Source organism: Agelaius tricolor, unplaced genomic scaffold (genome assembly GCF_023055355.1).
Source record: "Agelaius tricolor isolate 1412-34295 unplaced genomic scaffold, bAgeTri1.0.p SCAF_7, whole genome shotgun sequence".
In the NCBI taxonomy this organism is placed as follows: Eukaryota; Metazoa; Chordata; class Aves; order Passeriformes; family Icteridae; genus Agelaius; species Agelaius tricolor.
The window spans coordinates 20,593,853-20,617,742 of NW_027269267.1; the positions used below are offsets into that span (position 1 = coordinate 20,593,853).

Below are 23,890 nucleotides of genomic sequence, written 5' to 3' on the forward strand. Positions count from 1 at the left end.
CCTCACCACTGGAACACTCCCTAACCTCAGCTAATCAGGCCTTCTGTGCATTTTTTATGCAACAGCACGACATTCAGGTTTTTCACGAGGTAAGAGCATAGGAAGTATGCTGTGTGCATGCCAGCAAGTATTCCTGGTGACTCGGCAGGCCAGGTTGCTGCTCTGTGAAATATGTAACACAGCAGCTTGGAAATGAGGCAAACTGCAATTTCAACATCCCTTGCATTTTTCTGGCACTGTGTTTATTTCAAGTTTATCCAAACTGACTTCCCTCCATCTTCTGTGTCAAATTCATGCTTTGCAAGCCTCCCTCAAAGGTTTCATCCTTGTTACCTTCACTTCTTAATTCTTCCCATCATCCATCCATCCATCCATCCATCCATCCATCCATCCATCCACTTCTGCCTTTTCTTCAGTGCAACTGTCACGGCTTGAAAGATCCTCTCCTATATGCCAGGCTACTTTTCCTTTCCAAAACATCTGCTTAAGCTTCCCCAAATATTGAAAACCCAGAACTTCCTAAAATACTTTTTTGAAAAGGTAATTAGCCTTTCACATTTTGGTTAACTGTGTCTAGCATCTCAACTGTAATCTTGGGGGTTTTTTTGTTGGTTTTTTTTTTGTTGTTGTTGTTGTTGGGGTTTTTTGGTTGTTGTTGTGGTTGGTTTTGCGGTGTTTTGTGGTTTTTGAGGGGCAAGGGAAGTGTTTAAGAATTTTATCATACTCAGCAATTTATTTGATTTCTACAAGAAGGTAAGAATTGCCAAAGTTCTAACTGCACAGATTTTGTACAAGCCACTAGGGCTGTATTCTGCAAGGCAGAGGTTGTAACTGTTCTTTCTGAAGACCCTGTACATGTTTGTACACGTGCAGCGTGTTCTATTTCAGGACATGCCCCTTACTGCTTACCTTTCTGTATTTGGATATTGTGCAGACTGGTTTTACCCCTACAGGTAACCAGGCAGGGGCTTTGTGTTTCCAAGCAGATGCAACAGCTGAGTAGAAGGAGGTCTTGCACAAGCACCCATGAAAATACCCACAGGTGACTGAAGGCACATAAGTGACTTCCACTCACTTCAAAGTCCAAGGAATTCAGTTCTGGAAGACCTTTTTGTCCCAGTGTGCTTGAGCAGTAATTTAAGGATGTGGCAGATATTTCTGAGAGGAACTCCCCATGCAAAGCCACACACTGGATTTTACTGAGAAATATGAACACTTAGCTTGTTTCACCTGAAGTTCCCACACCTTTTCTGGAGCAAGAATCATGCCTTTAGAGAAGAGGTTTGATTCTGCCCTTCACACACAGCACTGCAGATCATAATCCTCTAGCACTCATAGATCAGTAACAGCCTCAGGCCTTCATAACCATGTCAGTGCAATGTGGAAAAGTTATACAAGTGCCAGCTTCCTGCCAGCATCTATTCTTTGTGTCCATTAAAATTAGTATTAATAGGTCAATTGAATTTGTGAAGGAAGCTAAACACTGAGCACTTGATTTATTTGCTTGATAATACAACTGTAATTTCCTTCAATCAGTTTATGAGAGGAAAATATGGAAAACAGGAAGCAGGAAGTAGCATTTTCTTGGTCAAATATCTACACCTGGGAACTTCCATGCCAAAGACACACACTTGAACACAAACACTTTGCCCTAGACAAAGAATAGTAATTTTGTGCGCTTAAAAAGTGAGAGTGTTAGGGTCTCAATCCTACATTTTTTTCCTGGACAGACTTTCCTAAATTAATTTCCTGGTTTTATCTTGTCTATTACCAGCTGACCTCATTAAATATCCTACTGCAAGTACATTTTTAGTTGGATGGTCAAACTGCAGACAAACTAAAGGGACAGAATACCTGATTCTCTATTGAAAATACAATAGATATCTATGCTCAAATATTAGAGATTTTCAGAAATTATATGGAACCAGAATCAGCTCCTAAGAAGCTCCAAAATCCAAGAATATGGAGATTTTCCAAGGGCAAGCAAATGATTTAACTGACATTTACAGATTCCAAAACCAAATAAACTTTACTCCTTGGTATTTTCTTCCAATGCTACTCAATCGAGTGATCTCAGAGAAAAAAATACATTCTTCACATGATGTTTTAGACAAGGCTATTCTTGCTTTTGTTAGCCTGCAGTTTCTTCAGTCTCTCTGCAAATGCTTTTTCCTCTCAAAGATGTACAACACTATAGCCACAAAGGGTCAAAACAAGCTGTGATGGGCCCTCTTCTCCAAAAACCAAAAGACTGAGTTCATCTAACTCATTAAAAAATTATTCTTTTTATACTGCACTTACCTTTAAGTCCTGCAAAGTGCTTAAAAGAACTGCAGCAAGAAATACAAACAAGACTTCCTGCTGACAAGAGAGAGCCCAACCCGACATACCCATTACAGCGAGGCAGGGACAGTTGCCGTTCCAAACGCCTATTCCGAGCACACTGTTTAAAAATAACCTAAACTCTGTCATACCCCTGGTGCCTTGCAAATACTGCAGAGACAGGAGTCACATGTCCTTGCTATGATTTTGCCTGTGCTCCTGCAGCTTAAGGTTGCAGAGGGAAACTGAGAAATGGCCGTCCTGTAATTATGCAGATTTAATGTTTCCTTTGTGAAAGCAGCAGTAAGCACCAGCCTAAAAAGAAAAGTCAACCAGTATTCTTCTGAATGGTCTCCACCTTGGAATTAGTCATAAGCAAGATATTAATTAAGAACTAATAATGTCAACTTGCTTTCCATACTAATTTAGTAAGTGCAAATGTTTGTTATGAAAAAAGGCAGTTCAATGTGTTTTAAGTGGAGCTACCCAAGAATTCTGGGAATATTCAACTATGAACTTCTGATACAGCTGTCAACTTATCGTGAGTGATAAGCACATGGAAGAATATATCTGCCCTTCCTTACACTCTGTATCTCTTTCAGGTCTTAAGTATAACTCCTTTAGATCTTCAGTATCCCAGATTTTCTCTCTTACCTTTATTTGAAAACTCATTACATTAACCTAAATTACAGTGTTATTCAAAATACCATTTTTTTTTCATTAAATCATCAGGTATGTGGCAAATATAAAAGATTCAAGAAATATCTTTGATATAAAAGAAAACCCTTTTTCTGTTTATGGCAAATTATTTTATTTTATAGAAGAAATACTTTCAAATAATACAAAAATGACACAATCATACAGAACTGTGACAAAACAAGAGAGATGAATACTGAATATGATAACTCATTACCACATCAAGACAGAACTCATTATAGCAGTCAGAATCACAGACCCACAAGATACACTGACAACATCTCACAGCAGTCACAATTTAAAAACCCCCTGACAGAGAGACCACTGGACACTGCCCCTTGGTTATAGTCACAGAACAATTCAGGGTGGAAACAAGGTCCCTACCCCACTCCCTGCTCAAAGCAGGCCTAATGTGACAAGGATGCTCTGGGCTATATCCAGTTAAGTCCTCATCCACCCTATGGACAGAGTGCTCCACCTCTCTGCACAACCTCTTCCAGTACCTGACCAGCCTCACAGGAACATGGTGTTGTCTGTTCTTAATACACAGCAAGCACTTCTGGTGTCACTGCATGGTAACTTTGGATAAACACTACTGTGTGACAGCCTCCCCTGGAAATGAGAAACAAAATTCTGACTAACTGGTCTTTTAAAGTAATGAGCACTGAAAAGCTTGCTGGCCCTAGACTTTTACCCAAACATTACAAATTTCTCACATGATTTGGTTTTTATCTGCATAGTTTCTGAATAAGTCTAGTTGTGCCCAAGGAACCCAATATCATCCACCAAAACTTACAGGCAAAACAGGCTTCAGGATGAATAGCACAAGAAATGCTAAATATACTTCAATTCCATATAAATTGCTATATGATTGTAACACTTGATGCCTGTAATGACTATAGGCCATATCAGGAAACAGGAAATACTACCTTAAATGTTTGTGTTTATTAACATTTATGCTTACAATCTTTTTTCCCCGTTACTTTTTGCCTCAGTGTGGATAACTAGAAATAATTCAATTTCTCTTCCAGGTTTTCCTGACCTTTGACAAGGTAGCAGAGTCTAAGTTCTTGAAACTTACAAAGAAAACTTACTTACAGAATATTTGAAAATATTCTGATCGGTTTGGTTTTTTTTTGGCCCTTGTTCTGATTTCCTGACATAGAAAACTCTGGAACCAATTTGAACTTTAATTAAGAGACAACATGATCTTCCTTTGGGGATATTCCAGTAATTTGCAAAATCAGTCTTGTGTTGGGCACCTCTCTTTGCAGGTAATGTATAATTAGGAAAATATGAGAAACTCTATTATAGTAGCTTAGTAAAGAAGTATTTTTACATACTTGCAGGATGCAAGGACACAAAACTGGCATTCTCGGGAATTTGGGGTGACAGTCTTTCATTAAAATGGATGGTTACAAATAAAATTATTTCTTACCAGATTTTAGCTGGTCCAACTAGCAATCAAGTGAGCTGTACCTTCCAGAATTATACACCTTCCTCCTGGAAAGTGTCACTGTTCAACAGAACTTATTTGCAGTAACCACAAAGCACATCCTTTAGGATGAACATGTGTTTAAACACCCTTACTTAAAGCAGCTGCTTTCTGAAATCAGAACATATGTGCTTTCCTGAATCAGATGAGAATCTGTAGAACTGTAGAAATTACTGTAATAGTCCATTAGCAGGCTATCCACACAGCTAGCTCAAACTGCTCCTTAAATTCCCTTTTCATTAAACAGTAAAACAAAGACCTGTCACCCTTTTCCTTCCCCCGTTTAAACTGAGGATCTAGTTAAGAATATAAAGATACTTTAGACACAACAGAAATGAAAACAATCTATTAGTGCACAGTAAGAACATGCAAATGAATTCTGCAACGTTTAGCATCACTTCTAATTAGTGTTAAACACATTGCAGGTGATAATATTTTGCTATAACACAGACAGTGCTAAAGAATACAATGTACATAATAAGCTACAGATAATAAAGCTGAAAAAGTGACAATTTTAGAACATAGTATTTTCATTTCAGGTATCAGAAACAAAACCAGCTCAATGGTTCCATTCTACTGTATGACAAATACTGAGGAACAAAATTTCAGTCTTAAAATACATCTTAAAGTAGGTATTTTCCTTCAAGGAAAAAAGGCACTATAAATAAATTACACTACAGTGAATTTGCCTGAACTCACTTTGTTTCTGTCTTCCAGCCTTTAAGTCAAATAAAACAGCATAAAAACTGTACACGCTCTTAACAGGATAGTCGATCTTTTATAAAATAAGTTGTTTTCAGAGATGTCAGTTTCACAACAAGGAAAAACCAAGCCTTGTTGCAGTCGCTATTATAAAATATATATGTATATATATTTATATATATGTTTTTGTTTATGTTTAATTTTTTTAACTTTTTTTATTTTTTACAAAACGTGTATATTAGCTTTTGCACATTTTTTTTAAAGAAACTTGTCTAATCTAAGAACTTCATTAAAATAAAAGCGATAAATACTTCATGTTTACAATGCAACATGTCATACATCATCAGCTGGCAGAGGAGGTATGTTAATCCTTGGTCTTGTAAAAAAAGCTATCTTCTCTCTGTGACCAAAGCAAGAGAAAAAAGAAGTAAATAAAATTATGCCTATGTTCCCCCTTCTCCCCACAAGAACATGGTTTCTTTACTCTGGTTAATGGTTAGTATTTGTTATTTATGTACTGAACTGTCCTTTTATTTGAGTACAACAAACTTCCAAAAGCTACTAAACCTCACTAGATACTTCTGGCAACATTCCATTGAAGACAATTACTATTTTTAAAAACCTGGGTGGAAGCTTTATATAACTCACTGAACTTCAGTCATAGTTAATGTAGAAAGGTTTCACGGGACAAGTTCTGCAATGCAAAGTTCACCCTTCTATGTTTTGCAAATAACATCTACAAAAAAGAAGGGGAAAAAAAGATGGCAACTCTGGAAACAGAATCCAAAGAAAAGGCTTATTGAAAGAAAATTCCAGTATTACTGAGTAATTCTTAGGGAGTGTGTTACTAACAATTTATCTGTATTACATTAAACAGATTATTTATGTCCACAGGCTTGTATTGAAGAACTGGACTTCACAGCAACTAGGCTAAGTTGGAAGAATCACCTAAGCTATGCTTATATTTGAAGCTTTTTTTTTTGTCATGTATACTAGAATTGTAACACTGCAATTTTACCTTAGCTTTGGCTCTTTTGCAGAACAAAGCATTCAGAAAGAACTCATGTCCAAATCCAGATACAGTTTAAAATCACTGGTTAATTACTTGTGATTAAAATCAAAAGAGACACAAAATTTAAGCTAAAAGTTTCAGAAGGCTTTAACCAGATTAATGAACTGTTGTTATGCCATTTCAATATGCATTACCACTTACCTAAAAGTCTGCACCTGAATAGGTTCTTTCTGATTTTGCCCACGCAACTGGTATATTTCTTTTGATGCTTTCTTCAGCATCTTTTCAGCTACTTGCTCTTGATGATGTTCAAATTTGGTCTGTCTGGTCTGAAAACAAGAACATAATGCTTAAGAAGGCCATGTGAATGAATAAAACACAAGAATATTCACAGTTAAAAGAATGGATTTTTTCCCCACCCACCACACTGAAACCACACTAGTACACTGAAATAGCTGATCATCTAAGAACTATAAATACAAAAGACTGAGTTGTTTCATTTATTAATGCTCTTCAGAAAGACATGTAATAAATTAACAAAATTTACTGCACACAGATCTGTCAAACAAGACCTTACTATAAATTTGGAACCAGTTTTTGTCTCTGATAATCCAATGTCAATTTTGTCTGTTGAGCAGTTTTGCTACCTTTTTCTACAACTTCTTTCTCCAAGAACAGGAAAAAAAAAATTACATAGGGAACATTCCAAATAGTTGTAAAAGAATAAGTATCAAATCAGCAAAATTTCTTTTAAATACCACAAGAAATAAAATTATTGAAGTTCTAATAACAAATACCTAAACAAAAACAAATTAACAACAAATAAACAAAAATCCAAAACAAAACATGCCACTGGCAAACAGTGCCATTCTCCAAAAATTGTCCTCAAATAAATACACAGTTTGGTAATAATCAATGTAATAATTTTTATTGTGCTAACTTCAAGAATATAAAAGAAACATTCACTGTTTGAGATTCTGCACAAACAGCTCTTTAGACATCTTTATCAAAATGAAGACACTTTGAAACAAGAAGTTTCTGAGCAAACTGAGTGTTTGTGTCATATTACCATACCTGCCTTTCTGCTTCCTTCAGCAAGTTTCGGAATCTCTCATCCCGAAGGACCCAGTGGGGTAAATCCGTCTGCCCTCGGAGCTGGGCGTCTTCCAGGCGCTGTCTCAACTCCCTTAGAACACAGATCTCCTCGTTCAGCTGTCTCTGTCGAGTTCTGGATGCCTGGAGATCCAGCTCCAGGTCTAAGGATGTCCTTGCCATGAGTTCAGCCAAAGATGATCTGCAGGACTGTTGAGTTATTAGGATTCAAACAAAATGCACAAAATTACTCCCAACATAGTTTACTGGTCTGTCTTTAGCTCTATAACCATACATATGCTGTACTTACTTCACACACAAAGTCTGTCCCAAAGGAAGTTTTGGAAATTATTTACATCCCCCAGAGAAGGCTAGATAATGTAGTACAGAAAACCCTATAGCAAAATTTTTCAATTAATACCTTCTATTACTTCCTTTTAGAGTTTTCTTTCAACTTACAAATATTTACTTAATGAAGTTTATGGACTAAAATTCCATGTTATGATGATAATAAAAGAGATGCAATAGGAAAAACTCAATGACATCAGAAAAATACTGTTCTGAGCAAGACTCCTCTTAAAGAGCTTCATTCAATATTGGTTTTAAGATACATTCTGAATCAAAATGGGAGGCATGGCTGTCTACCTGCCTACACCAGCAAGGCACTACCTTCTGCTAACCAGACTATTTTATGTCATTTATATACACAACATTAATGCCTCATCTCCCCTTCTCTGCCCACTTGTTTGACAGCAGGAGGAGTGGCATGGGGGCAAAAGGAGAGCTTAACCTATTCATTCCTGAATACTTGGGTCTCAAACACTGTTATTTGTTAGGCTGTATGGGAGGGGAGTTGCATGTCTTAATGTCACATTCACACACATCTTTGAATCTGCACCCTGCACCATGAACTAGATTTGAAAGATTTTGAAAGAAACTTTACATCTAAATCAATATGAATTCAGTCCCCATTAAACTAATTTTCATCTGCCATTCTTTTTGCCCTTCTTTAAAATTGGTCACAACTTTATTTTACTTTTTTATGTCCACCTTTTAGCTTAGAAAGTCCAAAACAAACCCAAAACATGCACCCTGCCCCAATTACATTGCAGAAGTTTTGTACATTTCCTACAAGGATCAGAATGTACCTGCAGACATCTAAAGCTCTCAAGTATAGAAGTACCATTGTTGTAGCAACTTCATGAAAGCTGAAGGTGATTTTCCTGGGCATACCTGCTTGTACCGCAGAGTCCGCCTCTCCAAGGTGTTCCGGACAAAGGGGGACTTCCTTGGCAGGGTTGAACTGTCACTGTCACTGCGATACAGCTGATTAGAAAAGACATTGAAAATAAAGGTTGCTTGCAAGATCATCTTTATTATAAAATTTGGGTTGTTAATTTTTTTTTTGCCTTTGAGATTTCTTTTTTAAAATACACTGAAACTATCTTGTTTTAAGCAACCAGGTTTTTTTAAGTTATTTATAAACATTTATATATAACAATGCTCATATGGTAGTTACAATAATTCAAGAAAACTTACAAACTATCAATGTTTTACAGGTAAGTTTCTATTCTACTAAATATCCAAGACAATCTAACCTAAAAAAAAAAGAGTGAGGGAGGACTCAAAAGCAATATTTCATCCTAAAACATGTACTGTCACGGGTACAAACAATACAGTCTCCCGCTTTCTCCCTGCATCTGATTTTAAGTAAGTGCAGGTTAAGTGAGCACAGAATTTAAAAATCATTCCTGAATTTTCAAACTCAAGCTCTCAGAAGCTTATGAAAGAGTACAATCAAAGCTATGGTAATATTGCCAAGCCAATACCCATGTATTGATCTGCAATACCATGAAACTGCTTATAAGTCTTCTGCCACTGAACACTGCAAACAATAAATGTGACCTTGAAAACTGTTGTGCTGGTCCTCAATTATTTGCACCAGTGCACCCAGGAATCCTATGTCCCACAGTAACAGGCACCTTATGACTGATATTCATGACAGCAATCAGAGTCATATGAATATTTATGCAATGGCCCTAAGATTAAGCATTCAGTGCCCTTTTTCAAACTTTTATGTATGTGAAAATTAAACACAGCTTCTAAGCTAACTGCTTATACACCTCATTAGATAGCATTGTAAAATCAACCACCCACACCTAACATCTACAGTTGCCAGGGAAAAGAGCTTAACACCTAATTTATCATACATTCTTAAATTTCAAATTAAATCCATCCAGGTAAAAGCACTTAAAAAAGAGTCAGGGAAGCTCTTCCCCACTGCATTGTTTAAGTTCAATTAAAGATTATTCATTAGTATTAAAAAGTAATATATGTCTCTTATAAATGCAATGAAATCTTATAGTGAAATTATCCAAAAATGTACAATATGCTTGTGTGTGGAGACCCCTTCCCCCTCCTCCTCCTCAAGCTTTACTCACTCTGCAAACATATTGACTCCGTGCTCCAGGCGAAAAGGTCTGGGAGCGAACAATTGTGCTACTGCGAACAAAAGCAGAACCCCGTGGCCTGCGGCTGGTTCTCTCTTTTGGAAGAATAGCAACTTCTTCAGGAAACAGATCCTCAGTGTTTGTTTCCTTATCCACCTAAAATTTCAACAAAGGACATTTTTTTGTTTCTTTCTTATTTTCTTTCTCCTAGCAAAGACAATCAGACATTTCAACAATATCAAAAGCAAACAATTTGCCCTGCTAGCTAGATTCAAATTTTAATGAGCATTGAGAGAATGTAGAAGTTTTAAAACTGGGTCATTCAAAATTGTGAGATTACCTTTCCAGAAGCCTTTGCTGGAGCAGTCACAATTAAGAGATGCAGTTATATCACAGCTACAGAGCACAAGGACTGTATTCAGGATTGGCAATTGGGCATTACCCAAACTACCACCTGATCTCCAGCCTCAACAGAAATAAACTGAGTCACCTTTCAGTAAGCACAGTGACTCTGAAGCAACCACTTCAAAACTACAGGAGCTTAAATGAAGACAAGGAAGAAAAAAAGAACTGAAAGACTGTTCACACAATTATACAAGAAGACTAAAATATTCAGAAAGACAGAAAACACAGGCTACTCTAGCAAATCTTTCAAAGTTTCAGAAAACTCACTCCTCCCTAAGAGGTGTGATCCTTGCTAAAGGCAACACAAACAGCTTATGTTCCTCCACTTCAATGGAAGTCTGCTGATTTCAACTTCTGAAGGATTATTTTCAAAATATTTTAAGTACATCAGTTTCAGCACAATTATTCCATGTTATTGTAAAACTGAAATAGTAATGCAAGTCCTAAAACTTCTTTCTTTACAATTCCTTTAGAAATTCTTATAGAAATAAGAGCACTGGAATTGGATCATGATCTTTTCTGTTAAAATTTCAGGTAAATGCAGAAATTGATACAAGTGCCTATTTATAGATTAGATAAAGGCCACAGTAAAAAGTTTTCCTTTTGATATAAAAACCAAATTCTGTTGAGAAGTAAGTAGTAAGAAAATAAAAAATTCCCAGCCCTAAAGAGTGAACTTCCACCAACTCAACAGCCATACAGCTGTCACGAAGTCAGCACTCATATGGAGTTGCCAATGACATTGCTGACTCTTTCCTCTCCTGCCCAACTCAGAATCCAACTCCAGGCACAGCAGTAGCTCACTGTGCCAGGCAGGGTGGCAGTTTTCATGCTGCAGGGTCTTCTCTCCTTACCTTCAGTGGTGGAGGCTGCATTTTTCCAGAACCGTACTGGCCTGCTGGAGCTGCAAACATGTGCCCAGCTAACGGATCCCCACAGAATGGCTCTGGATAGGGAGGACTAGTCTGGGTACAATTACTGCATCCACTGTCAACAGACTCTGCTTGCCAGCTCCTAAAGTCAGAACATCACAATAATTTTGCAGGTGTTAAAAAATATCATGCAATTATGCGTTACATTTATGTATTACATTATCTAAGCCCGTTTATAATTTTAGAGTATTATTTCTCCAATAAAAATACAGTATTTTCAACAGGAGAACAGAGCACACTTGCATTTCTGCAAATGCAAATAAGCAAATACATTTCACAGAAAAAAATTCACCTTCCCTAATTTTCTTAAGGCATGTGTTCTGGTCTTTGTAACAGTACTAAGAAAGCAATAACAAAAAGAACAAGAAAAGTCATGTAACAAACCAGGACTATCACTAGGAATGTCTCGTGTCACCACTAAATTTTATTTACTTTTTCTTAATACAAGGCTGTTATAAACTCATTACAGTTGCCTCCCTAGCAAAGTTTATGTTTGATATAAAGTTTCCCCACTCCCCAAATTCCCTTAATTCAACCTATTCAAGCTATTCAAATAAGGTTTCCTCCTGTTTGCAGATCATGACATAATAGAATGTTATACTTGTAGCACTAACAGGAAGCAAATCTCAGAATAAAAACCTACTGTTTTTCCTGTTTTATTTCAGATTATACCCATAGTGAAAATATCTTTGAGGAAATATTCGTTATTATCTGTTTGATGAGGTATTTAAACCATTTTTACCTTTCTGATATGGCTTCTGCCTGATCTTCTTTTCTTTCCATCTCCAAGATTTCCTCCTCTGTATACTCCAATTTCACTCTCTCTTCTGCCAGCTCTCTCTCAACTGCTTCCAGCTGGGCAGTGGTCCTAGCTAACAGGGCTGTCACTGCATCCTGAAAGGAAAAATAGACTTTAATTAAATCTGTTTGGACAAACCAATGTATTTAATGTGTATTATTCAAAGAAAAAATAAAAACAAAGCCATCATATGTTCCTTAAAAAAACAAAACAAAAAACCAAACCACCACCAAAAAAATCTGTCTTGAATCTTAACGATCAAAAGTATGTGGTGTTCAACTTGTCACAGAAACTGGGCAGACTTTACTTGACTGTGGAGCATCACCCACAAGTTAAGTCAAAAGAGACCCCTGCAGGTCACCTAGTCTGATGTGCTGCCCAAAGCTAGCAAGGCATCATAGTCAGGCTGTCCAGAGCCCAGTCAAGGGCTGAAAACATCTTCAAGAATGAAAATTACACAACCTTTCTTGACAATCTCTTCCAGTGCAATGGCAGAAATTTTTAATGTGTTTTACTTAAACTGGAAACATGCATACAGGGTACTATTTCAAGCATCTGCCCAGACATGATCTAGTTTTCAATTAGTCTTCTAAAATCTAGATCTTGCCCCAAGAGTTAAATTAAGTTATTACTTCCCATGATAACTCAAAAACCTGCACCCAAGGTAAGATCACAATCACCCTGCTGTTCAAACAAAGTAAACAAATCATTTTTTTAGAGCCATACTGTTTTAACTGTAGTTACATTTCCAGAAGACTGAGGAATACTGTCTTCACATTGGTTTTTGGTCTTTGCTCTCTGGGGCTCTGAACCAGTGAAGATCTGAACAGGGTACCAGTGAAGCTGCATCTCACCAGAACTCTCTTCATCAGTCAGGTTTATCTGAGCAATGCCCTGTAAAAAATCAAAAAGCATTGACCACAATAAGATACATATACTCTGCAGGACAGACACCTTCTCACTTAAAGAGTATCTTACTTACAGTGTACAACTCCCACTTCACCAAATACTACTGTCTCTTAAAAAGAGACAGTTCTATTCTGTTGTGTTATGATGTTTAAGATTCTGAATTTCTTGCCTCTTTACTACCAGGAAGAATGGGAGTAGATAGTAATTTTTTTTGAAGTTGAAAAATAAAATTTGTATGACTGATGTAGATATAACCATCCTTGCATCTCCCAGATTCAGGTAAAAACAGTTTTAATGGAGACTTCTCACTAAAAGTATTTTAAACTTTGAAGTAGCCCTACTCCATCAGAGAGAGCTCATGTAAGAAATTTCTCAGTGGTGTTCACCTAATTGAAAAACAACTGTGAACAAATCCATGCTGCCTATTTTATTTATTTGTTTTTTTCAATCTGTTCACTAGCTGGACCTACCAATTATATTAGTCAGCCTTTAAGTACTGTTTTTTGTTTCCCTGGCTATCTCTTCAGCAATAGCATAAGCTGTTTCCATGCTTATGAGCCACATGCTAAAAATGTCTTCTTTTGTATCACTGGAAAAGTCCTCTAAAAATGGCTTTCATCTCTCACAAATCAAGTAATTGTATACAATGATTCTAACAACAAAGGCAGAAGGAAATGTAGACAGAATGTGCATTCAACTTGAAGCAGGTAAAGAAACAGTTACATAGAAAACAATAATAATAATAATAAAAAATCATTGTATTGTTTTTCCAAGACAAATGTTCCCTGGGGCTCTGTTTAAACAGGTGCATAAAGGACAACAGCCTAACAAAATAATGTGACATGGGGATACAGCATGTTATTGAGAAAGTCATTTAATGTCAATATATCACAGGCTACAGAGATACCTTTTCTTTTTTCTGTATAACATAGATTTCTTCTAATTATCTACTCACTCTGATGCAGTGGAAGATATAAATGTGCATCAAATACTCACACTTTTGCATCAGACTTGGAAAATGTTTAAGACACATTGAGTTTAGTTTAGGAGGTAGAGAGTAAAACTGTTTTCCTGCCAGCAATACTGGAAGAAGCACAGACTAACTCTGAAGACACCTGTCACTGAGTATACACTGCATTTATTAGGCAGCTAAGCAAGTCTGCCAAAGAAGCTGCCTCTACAAAGGGAGTCAGTAATTCCTGACTGACTGAATGCTGGGGAGTAGAAAATCACCATCAAACTCAATTAAGAATGATCAGTACTGAAAGGACTAATTAATATTTCATGTCCATCTCAAGATTTGGAGCCTACTCAAAAGGATGAAGAAACCAAGGTGGGTCTGCTAGAGGTGTATCACATGCCTGTTCTGATGAATTTGTTAATGACTTGGATGGCAGAACAGTAAAAGTATTTATGAATATCTCTGTGATGTCTGACAGACATGTCTCTTTATGAGAAAACAATCAGGATTTTAAAATCATGCTATAAAATGCGACAGATGTACCAAAATGAAAACAAAAAATGCAAAAAAAAAGTTACACTCAAGAAGAAATCAAATAAATTAAGACAGAGGGAATAATTGATCAGGGCTGTAAATGATGACTCACTGGGAGTGAAGCAGCAATGCTGTGTGATTGCAAGAAAGACATTCATACTTCTTTTATCTTTGAACATGAACTGTATATGCTAATCGTGGAGAATAACAATTCCCTTACCTCAACATTGACAAGGGCACCAGAGAAGAAATAAGCCAACTTAAGACAGAAAAAGATCTTTCAGCCATGAAAGGCATAAGAGTAAAACGTTGAGGAAATGGAAAGACCATCCCCAAAAGTGTAGTATATTTATTTCTTTATAATGGAAATATTTCCCAGGATTTTTTTTTTTTTTTTGTTAAGGTACAAGTAAGGTACTTGTACCTTGTTAAGGTACAAGTATTTATATAAATAGGATAAACTCCACTCTGGCTTTTGCACTTAGGAAAATATTACACTGGCATAACCTAATTGAAAAGAAAACAGTCATTAAGAATTTGAGAAATATATGCATTATTAAATAGATGGGAAAAACCATAAACTCATTGGAAGGCATCTTGAAAGACAGAGGCCTTGCTGACAGGCACCACCACAGCAATTCCAAAGAGAGGTAGCAAATGATGTCTCAATGTAAGAAAATGCTCATTCTCAAATTACAGCTGAAGAAAACAATGATCATAATGTTTAAATAATTCAGTGCACATATCTGAAGAAACTGGCATTGTTTCTCTATTTTTGAGTAGTATTGTTAAATTACCTTAAACTATATTACCAATTACTGTTGACAAAGATAGTTCTGACATAACCAATTGAAGACCACTGAAAGAGAAAAAATCCCTACGAAGATAACCTGAAGACCTATTTTTTGGGCAACTCAATAACAGCAGTTAGAATAAAAGCACCCTAAACTTAGATGCATTTGTTTCAATAGAAAGATATCTTATACTTCAATAGCTATGTAGCTTCTCAGAGGAACAGGATACACCTGTGCATATAAAGCATTTTACACCAACATTTCCAGCCTGTTCCTGAGATGCTTTCTCTTTAATAACATTGTAGACAAAACTTCCTACTTCAGCCAAGATCTTGGGTCCATTTCTATCAACATTAAGACCCCTGTTTATATGAGATGCTACTTAGATTTAAAGGTGGATTAACAAACACACATTCTTGACCAGATTTGCTCAAATAAACACCTCTTATCCACAGCCCAGCGTGACAGTGAGATGCCTATACCTCTTAACTTCTTTGATAGGCTTAAAAGATTTTTTCACTAACTCATTCAAACCCCCCACTGCAAAGACAGCCCACTCACTTCAAAATAGCCAGAACATCAGCCCCAAGGCAGATTTAGTTATGCATATTTGTATTTGACAATAGCTAAATGAAGCTAACGTTTAACACACCAGAAGTTAGCACATGATACCTCTATCAGTTTAAAGTAATAGGCTGAAGTAACAGAACTGTTCCAGGGCCACTATTATCCTGCAACAAAGTTAAGATTGATGTAATTGTAGTCCTCTTCACTCAATGTTATATAATAACAAGGTGTCTGTATTTGTTATTTTTCTTAGAAGGAACCTGTCTGAACAGTACAGATTCTCCACACAAGCATTATAGTACCATGCAGAAACCTAAATCTTGAGGAAACTGCAGTCTAAAAGCTGTTAGATGAAGTCTTTTTTAAAATTCCACCTCTTTATTTACAGAACTATACTTATAGCTGTGAACACATGGACACATTAACATGTAACTCTATCAGAACTTCTTATGGAAAAATTAGGTTCTCTTTTTAATCTTAAAAAAATAATTGCTCAGGTAACTTTAGTTTCTCATATCACATGGCTTTTAAGAAACAGAACTACTTACCAATAGCTCTTCTTGTTGCTGATGATCAACTGAACAGATATACAGCTGCAGTGATTTTAATTTCAAAGCACTTGAGTGCATGGGGATTTGGAACACTTCATTAAATATTAACGGAGTTTGGAATTCCAAAGCTCTCGAGCAGTAAGTGGTTGGTGTGCCCGACTCAAGCGGTGGCAAATAAACTCTCACATGACTGGGAACAGCAAAAGAGACAAATAGCACAATTCAGACAAAGAAAGCCATTTTGCATTTCTCAAAATCAAGCTAAGCAAAAACATCAGTGGAACTTCTGCATTAAGAATCTGCCTTGAGATCTCCTCATCACCAGAACTATTTTTGCATTCTAACACAGAAGATCTGCAAAGCTGATCTCAAAATGCTGTATTTTTTAACAAAAACTTTTTTTTAACTTGGTGCTTAAGCAGAGGCACCAAGTGGCACTTGAGCTGCCCTGAGGTATCCAAGGCATCCAAAAGGAGCTAGCAATTTTAAGAGGATCTATAGGAGAGCTACGCAGAAGCTCCCTCTGAGCAGCAGCAGCTGGAGGCCAGGTGCTGTGCCATGCTATTTCAAATGGAAACACATGCCTATGTTTAGGCAATTGAATTGTCCTGTCAGTGTCACCAATCCATTACTTTTTTCCACCCCCTAAGCAACCTATTCCCCTTCTTAAGAAATTAAGAAATTCAGATTCAGGCAAAAGAAATTCAGATTCAGGCAAAAGAAATCTGCAGTCACTGCATTTATCTACAGTCTCAAAAGACAAATTCAAATATGTGGTACCATATCATTTAAGACTCCAAGCCAAAAACAAAATCAACAACCATTTTCATCTGGCAGCATAAGCAGCAGAGCTACTTAGAGGATTGTTTCCCTCTCCTGACTGCTTTCCAAGCCCCTGCAATATCCTATTCCTTTCCTCATGCCAGCAAACAGTTTCAAGCAACTGTATTGTGACCCAGATTACAAAATTTATCTGGGTTAAAAAAACTAACCTAACTAAAAACCCACAAAGCCTTCAGGATTAAAAAAACCCACTCTAGCTCAGGTTCACTCAAGTTGACTACATGGCTGCAGGAACTCCTGTGCCACCACCAAAGAGGGGCTGACACTGGCAGGCAAATAAATGGTTAGAAGACAATTATAAGAGCTCCTTATGGTGTAACTGCAGCACACTGGACCGTGGAGCATCAGTTAAACAAATTCTTGTCCTGTAAAAAGGCAGAGACCCAGCTCCTCTGCTCCCTGGCTGCTGTAGTAAACTTCCCTGCAGCTGCCACAGCACCTGATTCAATCAATGTACAGTTGCACAGAGGAGTTTATTAAACTCAATAAAAGCTTCTTCTGCTTTTTGGTAATAGAAACTTACTTTTTGACTAGACTAATCAATTCACCCTGCAGCAATGCAACTTCTTCATTCCACCAAAGGTAGGGTTGAGAAGGATGAAGAACAGAACTGTATTTTGAGTCCTTTAAATGCCTGGTTGCCTTGATGATAATGTCCAACAAACCCTCTGGACTAACTTTTTTCTTTGGTGACTCTACTACCTTCTTCAGATGATGCTTACTTCTTCTGATGACAAGGCATCATGGCTGAGTAATACACAATATTCATATTTTTCCCTATCATGTGCCCTTGAACTCACACCGAAACAGAGCAGAAATCCAACACTAATGTACTAACTGAAATGAAAAATTTCCACTGCAGTTTTACAGAGTTAGCATGGTGAAGTTCTCAACAAACAACAATTCATTCAGGGAGATGTATTTCAATTTAACACCTCCCAGCAAATGATTTATTTTACAATAAAATAATGTTATCATACCTCCATTTTCCTGCTTTCAATCAACCTCTCCCAGAGATAAAGATCAACAATTTTTACATGTTGAATTTCTTTAAAATATGCTAAGATGCATATCTCTAGATAAAACAGTGTTTCATGACAACATTATTTAAGAAACATTTATGAGAATAAACTAATCTATGTTCTATATGTGATACAAAATTTGAAAAAGTAGCACAAACTGTCAGAGGTTAAAAAATTCAATCTTTTGTACTGATTTTCAGCTAGTACTTGTGTTATCAGAATGTCTTTAATGGATACTCAAGGAGAGCTGCAGATCCTTTGTTGTTTTTAGCATGTTTTCTGGTGTGGTTTTCTTTCTTAAAGATAAAAGGCAAGGCAGACCTCTTACTGATTAATATAGATGTTGCCACAGGTACTGAGAAAAATACACTAAGCATATTCTGGAATATCAGATATTTTTGAACAAACTTTCCTTTGCATAATAAACATGAAAGAACACAGAGACTACACTTGTTACCTGAATATTGTGACATAAGTTGTATAAAAGGGATATTTTGTGACCAGAACATTAACCCTTTCTTCATGGAAATTAAAGACATACCATCTTCTCCAGAAATGGCTTAATTTTGAATGAAGCCAAATAAATCTATGGTATTTATAACTGCAGCATAAAACAAACAATGATGACTCTGGGTGAAATTTAAGCTTACATTTTGCAGTTTTCTTTAACAACTAGACTAGTAAAATTCTTCAGCTGTAATACATGGACTAGCAGACATTCGCTTCCACTGTCATGCCTGGAAAATAAATTTTCTGTGTTAGTCACCAATCATTGATAATTTGCTTAAGAAATAAAGATGAAGACTAAACAGATTTAAAGAATGTAAAAGCACATTTTGTTAAACAAATTTCTTGCACAAATCAGTTCAATCAAGAGCATTAACTACAGTAACAAAGTTAATAGAACTAAGTGAACTTAATATTGTTCAGCTTGAAATTAAGTTGCCTTCATATGCCTCTTGACAGCAAACAGGCTTTAACAAAACAAAGTCTTTCTTTACTTTAAACAGTTACACTAATTACATTTGTGTGTGTGCATGTGTAACAACATATCAGTTACATTAGACAAATCCATCTGCACTATTTTCATGGGCTATTGAAAACAAATTTTAAAATTCTACTCTTTCACATCAGCACAAATTTTGAAATGCCACTAACAAACCTGGTTGATATTTTAAAAACTTCCAATCTTAGGAATTCGTTTCGAAGGGGCAGAAAGGATTTTGGAGGGCTAAGATATGATACCCTGTCTTGTATGATAATAGTCTGCCCTTCCCCAGGCTACTCCCACTACCAACAAGAGCATGCCATAGGCACAGGATTTCAAAGATGTATTGTACAGATGGGACTGTACAGTATTTGTGTCTCCTCACCTGTGATTTTCCTAAGGTAATACTGCTTTATCTGGCATAAAAAGGTCTCGCTTACAGAGACATACCCCTATACCCATACCCACATTAATAGCCAAGACAATGAAAATAAATGCTACTGAAAGAAGTAATGAAGGCCCTTTTATCAGTCAGCATTGAAAGGGCACTTAATGAAATTTGATTAAACCATATCCCCAGCACAAAGTGGCACGTGACTGACTGATCTGTACATCCACTGAACTTTGGCTGCCAGTTCAGAAACTTGTTAAAATCTCCCACCATGATTTAGTTTATTAAAAAGCTAAAAATCTTAAGCAAGAAAAGTAGTGAGCACTTCCTGTAGAGTTGACAAGGAGAAAGAGGAGTAATTACTCACAGAAATCCAACATGTATTTGTGGTTCTTCATTACTGGCAGCATCACCATAAACAGGCTCTTCCAGATCTTCATTCCTGCAGGAACAGAAAGTACTGTAAACTACACAGTGACCTAAGCTGCTAAATGATGAACTAGCATTTATTCTGTGATTTGTGGATATAAGCAATTATTTAGCAATACAGGAGGGACTGGTAATGTAGAGGGAATTGAGACATACTACTGTATGTTTTATATTAAAATATACAGTAGTAGTAATTCACAAGTGTCAAAATTGAAGTTTTAGAATTAGTCTTTCAAGATATTTAGGTTATTTTAGCATTTATTTTGTCTTCCAGTTCTCTTTAGCATCCTCCAAACCTTATCTTCTTCCCAGTTACTGCTTCCTGTGTTAAAATAGTTGTATTAAGCAACATGTCTTTCTACAGCCTTCAATCAATTGGTCAACCTACGTATTTTTTGGCTTTTGACAGTTCATATATTTCTTCCTTAAAGTTATACTTTTATCACATGATACTCAGAATTGTAAGTCACACTCTGTATAACTTTATTTTGTTACAGATGGTTGAAATAAAATTACTGATTTATGACTAACAGGATGAGAAAACTATCTTTCAAGGGAGATACGATGTTAAAATGTCAGAGAGAAAAAAGCAAAAGTGACTTGGCACTTGAAGATGACAGTGGACTGCATGTAAAAAGCTTCTTTCCTTTAAAACATGCCATCTAGTTGCTTTATGTTACTATTAAGTAGCAATTTTGAAAGCCTACACATAAATTCACAACTAATTCTTTCGGGCCATGTGGCAGAACAGGAATATTTCCAGCTTACTATGCATTTATACACCTGACCTTTTGCTTAAAGCTTCAAACACGCCACTGTCACTAGCCAGTGAATGATCTGAGAGACATGCTGAAACTCGCCTGGCTCTCCTCTCCGATCTTCTGCCGCTGTCTCCGCGCAGAGTTACAGCTGCCATGGAGAAAAAAGGGACAACAACATCAGCTCAAGGCAACTTCTTCAAAATTAAACAAGAAACATTTATTGTATCAAAGCTAGCAGCAAAACAGCACATATGCAGTTCACTGATTTTTCTTCTAACTTAAAGTTAAAAGCCTAGAATAGGATAGACCGGAGATTTTCTGTGGGAGAATTAAGGAAGGAAGTTTGTGGCTAATTGCTCTGTGACAAGACTAAGTATAAACCAATTGTATTGTTACCAAATGTTTTTCTGGTAGAGTAATTCCTTCCTAGAGGAAGACTTACATTAATTCACATATGTACACATGATAGCCTAAGCTTTTCAGATTTACCTACTGAATATACAATAGGTTGAAAACAAACACAGAGACTAATTCTTTTTTAAAGTTATCTGATAATACAATGCAAGGTTTTGTTCTCATTTGTTTCCTAATACAAAGTCTCAAAGCATACTGTTTATACCATCACATAATAGCAGCTTTTATTTACAGTCTGAGAGGCATTATCAAAAAGAACCAGTGTTTTCCAGCTCACTCAGACCACTGTTGTTTTTAAAATTCTTGGTGAACTACTTTGAAAACTGACTGGGGGAAGGAGGAAGTAATGTTCAACCTTCTTTGCCACTCTTCCCTGAATCACCAGCCACACAATAAACAGCAATTCAGCAATCACTTTCATGTTTTAAGTGTACCAACAAAATTATGTTATACACTGGATTTTGCACAGGCAAGTAGGCATAGCAGCTACTGATCCTTTAAAGTACATGCACAAGCAGTGACGTTCAAGAACTGCATAGAAAAGGCTTAAACACTTTTAACAATATCTCCTAACTTGAGGTTGTTTTCCTTTGAGTCCTAGAGAAAACCACTAAACAGACTTGTGAAGTGCAGTTTCTTCACTGTGCAGAGAAGAACTTTTACCCTCTTTTGCTCAAAGTTCAATGAGTGTCCTCAAAGCAGGAAAGCAGTGGTAAAGAGATGGCACTTCAAAAGCAGGGAAAGCATTTCATTTGCTTCTGCTCACGCTTACAAACTTAAGACAGCATGGAAGCATTGACAGTTCCAGCAGAGTGAGAGTAGCACAATGCATGGGGGACAAGCACCAGCTGACATTTACAGCTTACAGCCCCAACAAGGGATGAAGCATGTCTTACTCAAAGTAACAACTTGTTAAGTGCCTCTGTTGCACATTATCATGAGCCACCCCCCTGCATGGTACCCACCTCACCTCCCACCCAAGCACCACCAGGACAGGACATCAGGACAGGAGAACTGGATAAAACCCTTCCAGATCAACACAACCACGCTGCTGCTATCAACAGAAGGCTGTGGCTAAGGTCAGCTTTAACCCCCTGTGGAACTGGCACAGAAGGTGCACCAAGCCCAGCAGGTTGTGTGCCAGCCCAAGACACATTCCTGTTACCAGGCCACTAACGGCACCATATTACCAAAGGTCTTACAAAAATCACCCAGTCCTGTTTGGAGCAAAACCTCCTATGTATCAGCAGAGCCAGTTCTCTGTCGTTTGGATTAATAAGTAGCCCTTATGGACCTCTCCTCCAAATTCAATGAAGGATTTAGTCACCTTTAGGTATCCAGGAAATTTATTTGCTGGCTAGGAACAGCCCAACTTGTACTTGTCTCTGCACCCAGGGAAAGGACCACCACTCCTCCCCATCCCACCCTTCTTGTACATCTTGTACACATTGTGCAGTGCTACTCATGACATCCTCACCACAAATGAGAGCCAAGTTCAAGTGAGCACACAGAAAGCAAAAACTGTATTTGAACCACATCTTTATCATTTGTACAAAAGTGGTGGTTTTGTGGGTTGTTTTGACTGGGGTTTTTTGTTTGCTTGGTTGGTTTGTTTTTTTCCTTCTTTTTCTTTTTTTCCCCTCAAGGACTTTTGATTTGGTAAGCCTACCTCACTGTCTGGTATTTATGAAGTTTATTCTGTCACTGGTATTTATGAAGAATCATAAGAATCATGAAGCACTAGCAATCTGTAGAGACATCTACATATTAAAGTTTCTCCAAAATTTTACATCACTGGAAAGAGGTTGAAATTCACAAATGTTTGTTTGGCTGGTTTTTTTTAAGTGCTTCTGTAATTTCTGTACTAATTTCAATAAGTTATACTACAACAACTTAACTTCTTTTTGGAAATGAGCCCTTGGCTCACCCCCTACATGAACACTTTGTATAAACGTAGCAGAGGAAAGTTCCTGTGGACTCTGTCCTTGTCATGTTTCCAGTTTGGCTGGAAGGAAAAGCTGACATCAAGCACCAATATAATACAATGAAAAGCTGATGCATTACAACAATGTTGTAATTTGACAGCGATTTGCTCACTGTCTGCAGGCCATGGAAGCATTCAATAACCTCTGGACAATGGCAGCAAACTTGAGAGAGATGCAAACACCAGAATATCCCCTTGACATGGGGGGGAGGGGGGGGGGGCATAAAAAATCAGCAGGAAAAATTAGTCAAGACCAAAGACACACCAAATTTTGGTTTAAGAAAAAAGTTTACCACAGACTTTGCAATGCTGGAAGCTAAGGAATTGTTTAAAAAATAGGTTTCTAAGACAGACCATTACCTTACATTTTCTTATTTAAATAACAAAATCAGTAAACAATGGATATGATTTCCAGAACTACTGGGTGCCAAAGCTTGATAAATGTAAGACAGCCCTGAATGAAAGAACATTCTCGTTATCATTAGTTGAAAAAGTGAACTTCAAAGCAAATTTTGCTGTCCAAACTTTCATTTGCTAAGAAATCACATAAACAAATCTAAAGCATGTTTCACAAGCTTAGGTGACTGGAAATACTGCATGTCAGCTCAAAATGCACTAATAAAAGAGTAGAACACTCTCATAAAAACTAATCTGAGACAAAAACAGACCTTACCTACCATAAGGCTGTCAGACATTACTATTATATAACAAAGCTGAAGGTCAAAGAACACCTTCTCCAGGAATTTAACTACAGCTGTGAATATGTTGTTTAGTTGACATAGCAAGAGAATTAAGTATGCCATAATGATTAAACAGATACAGCAAAATATCAAACAA

The 23,890-nt window shown here is 36.9% G+C and overlaps 1 protein-coding gene across 3 annotated transcripts in view; it reads right to left on the reverse strand.

Annotated features, from left to right (window-relative positions):
- Nucleotides 1-3,108: 3,108 nt before the first annotated feature.
- WWC3 (WWC family member 3) overlaps nt 3,109-23,890 on the reverse strand; it is a 99,905-nt gene continuing 79,123 nt past the window's right edge. The window contains exons 12-23 of one of the 3 annotated variants that reach the window (XM_071430557.1): nt 20,683-20,803; nt 19,833-19,907; nt 18,737-18,823; nt 16,219-16,411; nt 12,632-12,799; nt 11,849-12,000; nt 11,029-11,188; nt 9,761-9,925; nt 8,553-8,645; nt 7,302-7,529; nt 6,429-6,556; nt 3,109-5,615 (exon numbers count right to left, since the gene is read on the reverse strand). In XM_071430557.1, the coding sequence (XP_071286658.1) occupies nt 5,549-5,615; nt 6,429-6,556; nt 7,302-7,529; nt 8,553-8,645; nt 9,761-9,925; nt 11,029-11,188; nt 11,849-12,000; nt 12,632-12,799; nt 16,219-16,411; nt 18,737-18,823; nt 19,833-19,907; nt 20,683-20,803 (1,637 nt within the window). In that variant the 3' untranslated portion in view covers nt 3,109-5,548. The remainder of the gene's footprint in view (nt 5,616-6,428; nt 6,557-7,301; nt 7,530-8,552; nt 8,646-9,760; nt 9,926-11,028; nt 11,189-11,848; nt 12,001-12,631; nt 12,800-16,218; nt 16,412-18,736; nt 18,824-19,832; nt 19,908-20,682; nt 20,804-23,890) is intronic. The other 2 variants (XM_071430559.1, XM_071430558.1) reach the window with 2 other exon arrangements.